Source organism: Sturnira hondurensis, unplaced genomic scaffold (assembly GCF_014824575.4).
Source record: "Sturnira hondurensis isolate 20B ecotype Veracruz unplaced genomic scaffold, ASM1482457v3 Scaffold0015596, whole genome shotgun sequence".
NCBI classification, from domain to species: Eukaryota; Metazoa; Chordata; class Mammalia; order Chiroptera; family Phyllostomidae; genus Sturnira; species Sturnira hondurensis.
In genome coordinates this window covers 12,052,386-12,066,889 of record NW_028088227.1, presented here as the reverse complement: position 1 = coordinate 12,066,889, position 14,504 = coordinate 12,052,386, and the positions used below count along the sequence as shown (strand labels likewise).

At 42.2% G+C, this 14,504-nt stretch overlaps 1 protein-coding gene across 2 annotated transcripts in view; it reads right to left on the bottom strand.

Moving 5' to 3' along the window:
- Window positions 1-14,504, bottom strand: part of FIG4 (FIG4 phosphoinositide 5-phosphatase) — a 103,541-nt gene that overhangs the window by 27,431 nt on the left and 61,606 nt on the right. For both annotated transcript variants that reach the window (XM_037065034.1, XM_037065035.1), the window contains 4 exons: window positions 13,197-13,280; window positions 10,960-11,155; window positions 9,222-9,304; window positions 4,968-5,054 (listed from right to left, as the gene is read on the bottom strand). In XM_037065034.1, coding sequence (XP_036920929.1) covers window positions 4,968-5,054; window positions 9,222-9,304; window positions 10,960-11,155; window positions 13,197-13,280 — 450 coding nt within the window. The remainder of the gene's footprint in view (window positions 1-4,967; window positions 5,055-9,221; window positions 9,305-10,959; window positions 11,156-13,196; window positions 13,281-14,504) is intronic.

Below are 14,504 nucleotides of genomic sequence, written 5' to 3'. Positions count from 1 at the left end.
CCTGTGTGGAGGGCTACTAATTTCCTGACCCACTAAGGAGTCAAGAATTACAGCCTGAAAAGCACTGTCCTGGAATACACGAAGGAAACTTGTGTTTTGGAGAGGCTACTATTTGAAAAATATACTCTGGAGGGAGAAAGGGGGACAGAAAAACAAAAGTAAAAGAAATGGGCTGGGGGTGGGGGAAGAGGTGAGACAGAACAAGCTAATTTAGAAATAGAAAAGATACACAGTAGCCCTGGCTGGTGTGGCTCAGTGGTTTATGTGCCAGCCTGCAGACTGAAAGGTTGCTGGTTCGAGTCCCAGGGCACATGCCTGGGTTGCAGGCCAGGTCCCCAGTTGGGGGCGTGTGTGAGGGAACAGACTGATGTAACCTCTTGCATATCATGTTCCCTCTCTTTCTTACCCCCTTTCTCTATAAATAAATAAATAAATAAATAAGATATACAGGAAAAACCAGAGAGGGTTAAAGAAAAAAAGAGAAAAGTAAAGGCCAGAATGAAAAAAGCAAGACTTGGAGGTGATTTCTAGGGGAGAAGGGGTCACAGCCTCCTCGGGCTGCGGTGATGTCTCTCTCCTATCACCATCTCCCGCCTGTGGAGGGAGTTAGCTGATTAATCACTGATCCTGGCCTCCCAACTGCTCTAATCCTTAAGCCTTTAAAAACTGTGCTCCCCTGTGTTTGGGAAAGATAACAAGAGTTACCCATTAGGGGGGAAATCACTCTGCCTGCAGCACAGAGGCCAGAGCACCATCTGCAGAGGACTTGATGAAATCAGTGGGGTGGGGGGCCTCCCCCCGCGACTCCTGCAGAGGCAGCACATGACTGAACATGCTATCATGAAAAGGAAAAAAAGTACAGCTAACTGTGGCCAACTGTGGCCATTGTGTCACACTCCTCTCTTCGTGTAAAAAGTTGTGCTAATTCTGACTGTGCAAGAGCACCCTCTGATTTGTGAAACACTTGCCTGACAGAAGCTCATACCCAGGGGTGTTCATTCTACGGTCAATAAAGGCTTCTTATAGGATGCACTTAAGAAACAAATTCAACTGCACGATCCTAAAACATACTTTTTTACCTTATATTATATTTCAGCTCATCCTGAACTGGAGAAATCCTAAATTAAACACTATTTATTCAAACTCTATGTGTTATATTTTAAACCATTTCTTAGAGGTAATTTCTAAATGACTGAGACATATTCCTGGAATAGATGAGCCACAGAAGAGCAGGCACTAATAATATATGTGCTCATGTTCTTTTTAACCTACACTGATTGGCATTTGTTGCTTAGTTTAAAACTCCCAGAGAACTGGTAGGAGGATAAAATGAGAACAGGTTGGCCCCACCTGCCCTTGCATAGCACCCTGCATTTGCTCACAGGTGCAAGTAGAAGCAGAACAGAAAAAGAGAAAAAAAGCTAAAACCTTGGTGTGCTCATTTTTTTCTTTTAGCAGAAGGCAGTAGGGGCAGAACAACAACAAAAAAGAAACAGGGGGGTGCACGGAGGACTTAAAGCAGAAAACAGCACAGGGGAAGAACTAGGAAATGTTCAGCACTGGGAGGGGAGCCACAGGGAGGATGGCTAAGAACTAGGGAGACATTAGGTAGGGGGGCTTCTAGGGATGCTCAGGGGACCTCGTACAGACTCTGACCACAATGGAAGGGATTGGGGTGAGGTGAGATTCAGTCCATTTCAGCAAGTATTTACTGAGTCCTCAGTTTCAGGTGCTATTCTGGGGGCAGCAGAAGACACAAAGACGGGCTGCCCTCTAAGAACTTATGACCTATAACCTAGTAGGGGAGCAATAACCCTAAACAGCAGCAATGCTGTTCTGCCGACGGGGAAACAGCCTCCACGCCACGTCATGAGTTGAGCAGGGCCTGCCTGCCCAGGACACACGTCCTCATTCGGGACAACAGACTGGGGCCTGGGAACAGAATAGGGTATGTTACCTTAAAATGTGTTTTTAAAATTTAAGATCAACAGAGAAGAAATATTATGTAGGAATAGAGATCATGTCAGAGAGTCAAAGGGAAGAATGTTCATGCTAATGATAAAGAACTTCTACCACTGTGGTTATAAAAGCAGCGGTAGCACCAGACAATTGGAGCTTAGTGACGGCGAGCCAGCCTGTCCAGTCTGGACAGCTGTCTGCCCTCGGGCAAGTTACACACTTCTCTGCACTCCGGTTGCCCATCTGCAGAAGGAAGGTGACAGTGAGATGCGCCCCACAGGGTCACTGTGGGAATGGAGTGAATGAGGGCTAAGGTACGTAGGACGGTGCCCGTGCCACACTGAGTGCTGAATAAATGCTGGCTGAGGCTCCTTGTCCCTGGTCACCACCCACCCACTTCGGAAGAGGTGCGAGTCACAGCGAGGGATCGCTCAACAAAATGCAGCTCTGCGTGGGCCGACAGCGCAGACCTCGGCAGGTCTGGGTTTAACACCCACCTCTAGAAAATGTCCTGCCAAACCCTGGGAGGAAGTGTCCAGCTCCCCCATCCAGGTGACTGCTCCTCTGGGGTTGCATTTACCACATATTTAGAAAAGAAACATTGGTTGCCTCGTGATTGTAAGAAAACTTGGTCACATTATGTATTATCCAGAGATGAGTAGATACATATGGATATAAACTTAAAATAAACTTACTACCATTTTAAAATCTACTAGAACCTAAAATATAACTAGATGAGAATTTTGATAATCTCACATAAATCAAAATTCTCTTGGTTTTATCAGAGCTTTAGAAATGTAAAACTGCATTGTGGGTATTTTAAGAACCCAGTTACAGAGTTTCCATTTTTAAATGCACACCAATGCACAAACACAGGCACACACAAAAACAACACCACTCTTGGGCAGTTGCCATGACAACATAATGCAGAGCCTACCAGGCTCTTTGTTATCCTGCTGAAGATTTTGTGCAAAAAACCACTCATGTTAGATTCTTTACTAATTAATTGGAAAGGTTAAAAATCTAGAGCCATGTGATTTTCATATGTGTTAGAACTCAGAAAAGCAAGTACTAAATATTTTAAGAAAAGAATTTAAAAGTAATAATTACAAGATCCATTGTGGATCAAAGTAGTCCCAATGTTAAAGAAAATAGGAAGACATTTTTCTCTTATTTTGTATGCTATATGAATTTCATCATCTTCCCCTAAGTTGTGCCATACTATTTTGATGGAATCATCAATTTGTGTAAAACAATTTGGTTGACAGAGTCTCTTGTTTTACTAACACATTCAAATACTCTCCTTCTTTGGCCACATAATATTTCAATTCATTTGGGAGCCCATACTTCCACCTGCTAATTAGACATAAGAAAGAAAAACTGCTTCTAAATTAATGAGTTTGCATGTTTTTAAAAAGAGGGAAACAAAGAAAAAACAGTGACAGGGAGGAGAAGAAGGGACAAAGGGCCATTTTGAAGGCGGTGACAAAGCACCGCCTAGGCTGCCCTCCTCTCCTGACGGGCTCTCTCCGCCTCCCTTGGCGTTTCCCTCCGTCTCAGCTGTGAGACCAGACCCTGAACACAACTGTAGCTCCTTTCTCACCTCATCCCTTTCCCGAGATAGTCTTCTTAGCCAGTGGCTTTAATCATCACCCAAGTGCATTTACGTCCCCAGAAGGCTCTTTTCTGAATTCTAAATCAGTTGACTCAACTGCTTCCTAAATTGGCCACTGTGATGCTACTTTAAAGGCAAACTGGATCCTCTGTAGTGCTCCTTATCTTGGTAAATGTTAGGACCAGCTTCGAATGGTCCTAACACAGGGACACACAATACCTATCTGCTACATGAATCAGTGAATGAATCGATGAAACCTGGTACACAAACCAAAACGCCTAAGGGTTATCCTTGATATGGCCCTCTTCCTCCTCCTCCTCCAAGATGAGTCAGTATCCAAGTCCTGCCCATTTCGCCTCCTAAATATCTCCCGAATCCATCCCATTTCCAAACTCCTCCCAGCCACTACCCTGTAAGGCACCAGTCTTCCCCTGGTTTAGTGCAATGGCCCCTAAGCCATCAGTCAGGAAGGCGCAGATGTAGTGCACAGTGAGGTTAGGCAATTAGTGTCCACCGAATAGTTTACTGACTGATGAAGTAGGCTGAGAAAAGGGAAGAGAGCCTTTACTAAATGTCAGCTCTATGCCAGGCACTGATCTAAACACCTGTTCCATGCCACCTCCTTTAATCTCCACACCGACCCACTGTCTACAAGAAATTCAACTGAGCACATATGCATCAGAGAGCCTCTCCTGGTCACAAGTTTTGCTTTGTTTGGTCCCAATGAGCACAGAATCATGACAAATATGAAGAAAAGGATGTTGATGATGGCGATGATCACATTTATTGAGAACTTTTTCCAGACACTGCTCTAAGCACTTTGTATCACTTCACCTAAGCCTACAAAACAGGTGTCCCATTTTGCAGATGAGCAAACTGGGCTACACAAGGCTTAAGTTACTCGCTCATGGTAAAAACAAACAAAACAAGAAGTGGTAGAGCTGTGATTCAGGATATGACACCAGTACTGTTTAAGAATTTACTAAATACATGCTTAACTTATAGCAAGTTAAAAGAACTGTGAGGATGTACAGTTAGAAGAGACCAGCCCATTCTTGACCTCAAGGGTCTTACATTGAACTTGAAGAGCCTATCTGCAGGGTCAGAGCCGTTTTGTCATCCAACCTCTCTACCCAGGGGAGAGAAGCCTCCTTCGAATTCCACCTTCCAATCCCACCTCCGGAGGGTGCACTGTAAGCACAGTCAGGGCTGCTAATCTCTTCCCCACCCCACAGCTACGCAGTCTTCCTTAAATAAGGTACCAGGAGGGGACGCCTTAGTGCTTATACTGATGTGGTGACAAGATAACATTTTTCTTACAAAGGTTTTTTAAAAAGCACAAGGAATGGCATGGCCACAAGTGTTTTTCACAAAGGTCTAGTCTAGTACTCACAGTTTTATAACTCCATCTGGGCACCTGGAACAGAGCTGCTGGCTGCTCTTGTCTGGTTTGTGTTGACTCTGACCCAGCTGAACGAATCTACAAATCACAACAGGTAAGAGTGAGCTGCAGAGGAAACTACTTGCGATAAATTCAGCAGATCACACACAATGGGACAAGCTTTCAAGTAACAACACCACATTCTGCTGTGTATAATGTGCTCCTGTGTATACTGCACACCCACATTTTGGGCCCAAACTTCCAGAAAAATATCTTTCATTTTAATTTTTTAATTCAATTTTTAAATTTATTTATACTCAGAAACAAAACCGATGACATTCCAGGGTATTATTTTGTAAATGGATATCATTATTGCTTTTTAGAGTTACACTTTTAATGCATAAGCATAAATAAAAGGGTTAAAAACATTCAGGTAGACACGGAATTAGTACTACCCATGTATAATGCACATCCTCATTTTCCCTCAAATATTTGGGCAAAGAGTGTGCATATACATGACAAAATATAGCACCCTATGTACCACACGACTTTACTTATAAATGATTGCCTAATTTTAGAGTGGGTTGGTGAGAAGTAAAGGAGGAGGGATTTAGCTTAAAACGTAAGTCAGACCATAGCTATAAGAATGACATGAAATGTGTACTTATTGCATTTCTGTTTATTTAAATACAACAAAAACACCTGAACCAAAATGTTCCTGAAGCCAAACAGATGATCTTTCAGGGCCTCACACATCTACAGGTGACTTCAGCAGGAAATGTGGGGAAATACTAAGGGAGACGTTTGAAGTAAGACAAAGGGCAAGGAGAGGGCAGGATCAGGCAAGGGACCCATCTCCAGAAGCAGGGATGCTGCTGAGAACCTAAGACATGGACTCAGTTTCCTTAGGACCACAAGAATCCCCAAGGATAGTCCAGTCACTCCAAAGAGTACTTTCAACCACGAGGGGCTGAGGAGACCACCCACCGAGCACCACTGTATACCACCCCTCTTTAGAGAAGACTGGGACAACACTAAGCCAGTCTTAAATCTTGGAGCCAAAGACAATCACCCAGGCCATGTCAGCAGGGTAAGAGGATACATGGGATGGGCAGAGGGCCACCAGCTTATTTCTCAAGAGCAGACCTGTCTGAAGTGTGGCTGGCAGCTTTATTCTAATGTGCCTCAAGAAGGCAGCAGGGCAGGATTAAAGAGCTGATTCCCTTTTCACTGTTCTACTTAAAATAGTTTCTCTTGATGACTATGGACTTTTTTGTAATTTGTTTTTTAATCAGCTTTTTTAAAGGTCAAAGTGTCATAAAAACTACCAATTATTAAATCACTATGGTGCTACCAAAAAACTAAAATAAATAGCTTACTTTTACTCAATTTATCTTCACCAAGTGAACATTTTTTATGCATTTTAAAAGAATGTCATATAACATCTAATATTTGTACAGAACTTTAAACTTACCAAATCATTTGCATGGTCATGGTCAGAATTTAAAAAAAAAATTTGGCAGGGGGCTGAGGTTTTGAGGAAGTAAGTTAACTTCTGGGTGTGGTCAAAATAGCAAACAAAAGCTATTAGAAAACTTGAAAGCAAAGGAAGGTACAGAGAATAGGGCTTAGCAATTATAATAAAACAACAAAACCAAGAAATCTTCAGGAGTCTGAAGATGGTTGAAGGTCAACACAGGAAAAACAGGCAGGAGAACAGGAAGCTGGAAGACAGGCTGCAGAAGCCAGTTCTAGCTGTAGCGACTCCCTCCCCACGATGCGGTGAGGCAGCCCAGGTGGCAGCTGTGACAGGCAAGCCAGGAGAGGGCACCATGTTTACATGCACAAACTTTCGTGAGTCCAGCCAAATGGGTGCAGAACAGCAATGTGAGAGGGCATTTCACAATATTGGGCAGAACTACGTGGGCTCTCACCCTGCCCTTAAAGCTCTGCTCTCTGGATCAGAGGAGTCAGAAGAGAGCCCCAGGACCTAGCTGGGGCAAGAGGGGGTCCCAATCAGTCCCTGAACATCCTTGGAAGCCCCCAGCACAACTACCCAATGCCCAGATATGATGGAGGGAGGCTTCCTCTGCCTATAGCGATGCCCATGACAGGTGGAGAGGGGAGACACCGTAACTGCCAATGGGGGGCATTTCACCACAGGAAGGGGCTATTCACAGAGAGAGGAAGAGATGGACAGGCCCCTGCTTCACCCCTTTCCCCCAGGTCTGCATAAGCAGAGGCAGCTGATAGTATCAAGAAAAAAAAGAGAATGGCACAGCCTAAGATCACAGATACCCAAGAAGCACAGGAGAGGTCTCCAGGATAAGTCACCGAATGGCGCTTTCTGTGCTCTCAGCCTATAAAGAGGGATAACGACGTCTTCAGACTACTACAGAGTTGTCTCAAGAACAGATGAAACACTGAAGTGTTATAACCTGCAGAGGGGGACCTGTTGATCGTCATAATGGCAAACACAGAATCTTATTCCAGGACATGGGTCCCTCCTCCCCTGCAGCAGTCCCTTTCCTACAGGCCCGCCGCTTGCACCCTTCTTAGACTGTCCCCCAGGGCTGCTGTGGCTGAGCAAGCATATCTCACTCCCCAAAGTGGGAGAACTGGAGGTGGGCCCTCAGGGGCAGTCAGAGCTAAAAAGGCTCCAGGTGAAAGTCATGCCTGAAGCAACTTTTAGCTTAATTAACATGAGCCAAAATGTTAGTCCTTGATGTGTCCACTCAGGCCCTCTGCCACAAGCGAGGTCATATTATTCAGTCACTAACCCCAGATAGTTCATTCTTCCAGCCATGCCCACTTCAACTGAAAAGGAGTTTAGCTACACTGTTGTGACAATGTGATGAAGAAGTGACTGCATGTCTTTGTGTCCAGGGTGGGGGAGGAGGGCGTGGCTGAGTTCTGAATGACCAACCTGGGTTCTGGTTTAAGACAGAGATGCATTCACACCAGTGCTTTTGCAGTCAAGAAATACTGTGAATTTTTATATTTTACATATTATATCGCAGATCTTGCTAGTTCGAAGTAAGAAAGGTGGCAATATCCAGTATGATGAATTCTATACACTAAATACCCTCCTTAAAAAATTACGGATGATCAGTGCTCATTTATATTACAGTGTTTACATATGCAAACTTATATGAGTGAAGGATCTCATTACAGAATTATCATGACTAATGAAAGCCACCACACTTGCGTTTTGATTGGAAATTCCTTTAGTGTCAGTTGTTTGAAAGCCAATGATGTTTGCCACTAAAATTCATATTCATAGAAATATATTATACTTTCATGGAACTTGACTTTAAGGGGAATGGTGCACACAAGTGATTTCCAGTTGAACAGAATTGTCCTTCATTCTCTATTATCCTTCACTTTTTAAGGGATGTACTATAATGAGAATATGTTCTATCTTACTCTTCAAGTCTAACTACATATGCTTTAGAATTTTCTAAGACAGTCCTTTGGATCCTGTAACTGAATTTTGGCATAATAACAGCTAATAAAGTTATATGGAAGCAGCAAAAAAAAATTATTGTCTTCTCAATGCATGTACTAGGCTGAGGGAGTATTTACAGTGGTCTCATCAGTTTCTTCAGGATTTCTAGGTGAGGGATTCTTTTGTGAATCTGGTAACTGCAAGTCTGCTCAGAAAAATACACATAAACATGTGTATTTTCATGTCTGTGATTTCAGGCAATGCCTTTTGGTGGACCCTCTCCTTTCAGTTAGATCTGCCCCTCTAAGGTCTTTTACATTCTGAATGGGCACCTAACATCACGGCTCCCCTTTTCTTCTTCAGATACCATTCCCAGCAGCCCAGAGCTAAAGTGACTGCAAGATATTCCTCACTGGGCAATATCTCAGGTTTGTCTGTACCCGTCCTGAGGATTTGTTACTACTGAGCTGCGCTGGTGCTTAAGTCTGCAGCTTATATGCAAGCGGTGAAAACACATGTCTGCATCATACATTTTTATCATGAGAGGCACCAAGGAAACCTGAGACCAGGAAACAGGCCTTTTACCTCCAAATGTAAGTCAGTGTTTCTGAATTTGACCTTCTAAATGCTACTATTGTATTCCAGGTAAATTCATTTACCTGAAATGTATTTATTTGTACTCAGAAACAAATGAATTTAACATTTGTAAATTCATTTCCTTCTGTACTGACTATTTTAATTTTTGAAAAGTTAAACTAGATATAAGTTATTGTAATAAGACATTGGCATTTTGTCTCAACCTCTACGTGGTAGTTTACCTGGAATAAATGGAGAGATCGTCCTCTGAGAGGCCATCAAAGAGGTTAATTCCATATACTTCTTTCATGGGCTGGACCATGTTCTGCAGTTTAAAAAAAAAAGAACCAGGACAAATTTTTAGATATCTAGCATATTAATTACTTCCAGAAGTGAAGACAATAAACCTGTTAATTTTTCCACAAAAGAAATCACAATGTTTCTTGAATCTATACGGTCTGTTCAGAAAGTATCCAGCCATGTAATGTGAAAAAGAGACATTTACTGAAGAAGATACAAGATACAAGAAACACTGTACATAGGGCAATGACACCTCAGTCCCCTTCAAAGTAGACGCATTGGGACCTCACAGAGTTCTCCCAAATGCCATCAGCTGCCCCGTCATATTTTCCTGAATTTCAATGATGGTCTGAAATCTCTCCCCTTTCAAAGGTGATTTTAGTTTTGGGAAAAGCCAGAAGTCACAAGGCACCAAATCTGGGCTGTAGAGGGGCTGAGTCACCTGGGTGATTTGATGTTTTGCCAAGAACTCTGCACGAGATGAGATGTATGAGTGGGTGTATTGTCATGATAAAGTTGCCAATCAGCAGTTGCCCATAGCTGTGGCCTTCTGATCACCTGCATAGTTTCCATGGGGGAATGTCTGGCTTAACACATAACCTGATGCAGATTTGTTGCTCTCCTTGCTCAGTCATTGTGAATATGATGATCACACAGTACACATGCTCACTCAGCGGTGTCTATTGCCCCCACTGACAGGTACAGTGAGGTTGTCATTGTTCACACATGTGCATTCCAGTCCACTCTCCTTGTTATATCAATGTCACACAAATTGTTCTCTTTATGTTAACAATGGCTGGGCCTTTCCTGGACAGACCTTGTATTTATTAAACTTCTCAGTTAATGTGTTTTTAATTTCATTTTATTTCTACTAAAAACAATTTGTTTTAGGGTAAAAAACTGTTAAATCATTATTAGTTGCTTTAGTACACTACAGGAGTTAGCAATGCTTCTGCAAAGGGCCAGACAGTAAAAATTTTAGGTTCTTTGGGTCATACCATTTCTACAACTACTATTCGATTCTGTCGTTGGAGTACAAAAACAGCCACAGACACATATAAACAAATAGGCATGGCTGGGTGCCGAGGAAAGTTTGTTTACAAAAACAGCCGCCTGGACAGGGCTGATTGATTGTAGTTGGCCAACTCCTGGGATAATGAATTCAGTTCTTGTATCACCACATTTTATTGTCATATTGACCTCTAATGACTTCTCACTATTTCTAGAAATCAAATTTCCCCCCAAAGCTGATTTGGTTCTTTTGTTGTTTACTTCCCTTTCCTTCCCCTGTCATACGCTGAAATACCAAACTGCACGGGGCCACACAAAGGCCGTGAGGCCCAGGTCCAAAGCCCGAGTTCCAACACTGTGTTGAGCAAGGAAGTAAACAAACCTGTAAGTGGATGCGCTGTTCAGAGAGAGACAGGATTCTCTTAACAATACTAAAGTAATAAGAATTTCACTGTTATACACGGGAACAAAACACCAATTTTATTCCAAAATGAAGCCACTTTCCTTTTGTCTGTCTATGCTAAACAGATTTCTCTCTGCAGTGCCCTCGGGCACCACACATTAGAATGGTGTGAATCTCTTGCTCTCAGCCTTTGAACTGAAAGTAGGGTTTTAGAGATCACTCCCCAGAGCCTCACGCTGGCCCACACAAGCTCCCCCCACAGGCACCTCGGTCACTTTGGCACTGTCTCCCGTGTCGCTCATCTTCACTGGAGTGGAGCGCTGGGAGACAGAGCCCTCGTCTTCCCGGTCGGTCCCAGAGTCATCTTCGGAGCTGCTGGACACAGCCTCCTCGCTCGGGGGTGGTGGGGCACTGGCTGCCGTTTTCCGCTGCAACACAGCTTCTTCTCTATTGCTTTTGTTTCTTTGGAAAGATAAAGATGAAGGTGAAGCGTCTTTAAACAGAACCGTCAACAATCACTGTGCATCATCACTCTGCCCCACGGCCTCAGTCCTAGTGAAGCATGAGACCATGACCGTGAGAAAACGAGTTTCTGAGTTCAAGTTGTCTGAGTACAAGTTGAACAGAAAAATTTAACATTTTACAGTGTATAACATTTTACAACGTATAACAAGTACTGACCTACTAGGAATTTAAACTGTTATAAATTTTGGAACTAAACCTGTATGTGCATGTAAACCGGTGCAGAAAAGTCTTACTGGGCCTTTCCTCGGTAACTAAAATCAATATTTTCAAAATGTATAGTACAATAAAAGATCATATGTTCTGAGATATTAGTAAAATTGGCTGTAACTTGTAAAAGCTTCAAAAAAAGGTCAAGAGCCAAATCGATGTATATTTCCTTCCTTTCTGTGTTTTCATCAATTGCAGTTTCAGCAGATTATCTGTGCCAGAGTAATGAGCAACTGACAAACATGAGTTAAATTTTAAAATTTATTGTTACTAGTAAATAATTATATTTGCTGAACATAGCTTCTAATGGTAGGAAATAAATAGGGATACCAAACAGAAAGAACTGACACTTACAAAACTACTTATGTTTTAGTTCCAAATTTGAGAATAGTAAGAATGTTTTTTGTTTGTTTGTTTTTTTAAAGATTTTACTTATTTGTCTTTAGAGGGGAACGGAAGGAGAGGAGAGAAATGTCAATGTACGGTTGCCTCTCATGAGTCCCCTGCAACTCAGGTATGTGCCCTGACTGGGAATCGAACCGCGATCGTGTGGTTCGCAGGCCTGCGCTCAATCCACTGAGCTACAACAGCCAGGGCAGAATGTTTTTTTTAATTGAGAAAATATTTTATAATTTTTGGCTTTTATAAAAAATGTTTAAGATTTTATTCTTTGGGAAAAAATATCTATAAGGGACTTAAAATATCATAATATTCTGAAATGTTCTAGGAAAGGAAAATGCCATACTCTGTAACCACAGGTTAGATATCACAGAAAATAAATTAGCCTCTGACTTTCTGCAACTAAAAATTTCAAAGTTGATAGCATTTCTGCGCCATACACTAACATAGCTGGTCATTTATGCATTTGTCCTAGGAAATCCTTGAATTCTAAACTCCTGAGGATCCTTTCTTTTAAATTCCTTAGCATCTGGTCCAGAGCTTAACATGTCACTATTTAAAGCCACTTTGTTAAGCCATAGAAATGGTGTGTCTGGAAAAGAGTAAACATATCCCACTGTATGAGTCGCACGTGGCTAAAACCTAATTAGGACCCCACACATGCTCCTAAATACAGTTGGGACACTGTCCGCAGTTGGTCAGGGATTCTGGTGAGGGTCTAGGAGAAACCTGATCACTGGGATTATTCAAGTCAGTGGCAGAACCAGCGGTTCTTACTCTAGAAACCAACACATTTCACTCCAGTCTCCAAGCACGAAGATGTAAACATTGTTTGTCTTCTTCCCTGTACTTCCTGCTGGACAGCGTAACAGTCTTCGCCCAGACCATGCTGCAGCAACACACAGAAAATCTATTAATCTCTCTCTGAGCATATTTGCTTTAATGTTTCCTCAGGATGCAATTACAAGCAAATAATACAAAGAAAACAAAAACTAAATACTGTGAATATAAATTTTTACCTAAGTATTTTATGTTGAGGGGAATAGAGGATACTGAGCTATTTATAGGACACAGCGCATAATACCTGCTACCTGTCTTTATTTCGGTGACATTCCTAATTGAAAATAATAAAATGCCCCATGTTGCTGAAACCCCCCTAAACTCCATTTTCCATGGTGAACCGCTCCAGTGACCGCAGTGCGAGGTGCAAACTCCCCGTGCAGGAGCAGTGAGTGGGCTGTGCCCCAACCTATGCGACTTAAGTTGTTGGTTTCGGGTGGAGGATATACTGCAAGTGCTATGTTATTTTATATGAAGCTTTAAAATTTCCCTCGAAAATAAATGTCATTCTATCCATATATGCAAATCTTACCCCAATACTGACTTTCCAGTTTCATCTGGTTTACGCACAGTGAATGGACTTGGGTCAATGCCAACGGTCTTAGGCATAAAGTCACTGAAGAAAGGAGAAAAACATTCCATATGAATCGCTGTCCATCCAGAGAATATTTGCTTCCATTCAATTCACATTTTTATACATTCCTTCTTAGCCCCCGGAGCTACACACAGGGGTGGGCCAGAGTAGGTATATAGCTGCGAGTGCACAAACACAGAGTCAATTCTGTATTCTGAGCCAACTGCTCAGGGAGCTGAGGTGAACAGGCCCATAAAACCCCATGCGCTAACGACACTGGGTAACTTCAATGTCATCAGTCTTCACTGTGAATTTTCTTCATGATTATGCAGCCTGGTGGTTATGAATTTAAGATTTTGTTTACTGGTACAGAGTTGATATCTGAATTACTGCTAAGATATATACCCTCTGGTTGTATATCATGATTAGTTTTCAAGTAAAATTAAACTCATAAAAACCAATGACAAGCCACTAAGCCATTCAGTTTTGTGGACAATGTTTTTATTACACTGTACCACCTAGGGAGGCTGACACAGCGATCAAACAGGCAGTGGTACGAATTAAGTATCAGCATCTACCTCATCAGGCTAAGGTTAATTCATTAGAGCCCTGTTGGGACACTTTAAATAGAAACTTTAATTTACCACCTACTAAGAGTTAAAGCTATGTCCTCACTATGCCATGCCTATGTATTACTGCTAAAGCCAGACCCAACTCCTCACTGGATGCCAGAAAGGCACCAGTCATTGGCAAGGATGCTGTTCCAAGTGTGAGTCAATCTTACATTTTGTTAAGATAAAGAAAGTAATGCTGCATCAACACAAAACGCTTCTTGAACTATTTGAAAGTGCTTTGTTTTGGTTTTTTGCTGCACAGTATCTTATTACATGTTATTTTTAAAAGGTGTTCCATAGTTTTTTTAAAAGGCAAATATAAAAATTTAAAATTGTTTTTTTCCTACTTATATTTTTTTCCTTTTTATTGAATTTATTGGGGTTACACTAGTTAACAAAATTATACAGGTTTCAGGCACACAATTCCACAACACATCGTCCGTAAACTATATTGTGTGTTCGCCACCCCAGGTCAAGTCTCTTTCCATCACCATTTATCTCCCTTACACCCTCATCCACCTTCCCCCCATTTGGTAACCACCACACTGTTGTCTGTGTCCATGAGTTTTTTCTTTTCACTCAATCCCTCCCTCCCAGCCCCCTAACACCCTCCCAACAGCTGTCAGCTTGCTCTCTATCAATGAGTCTGCCT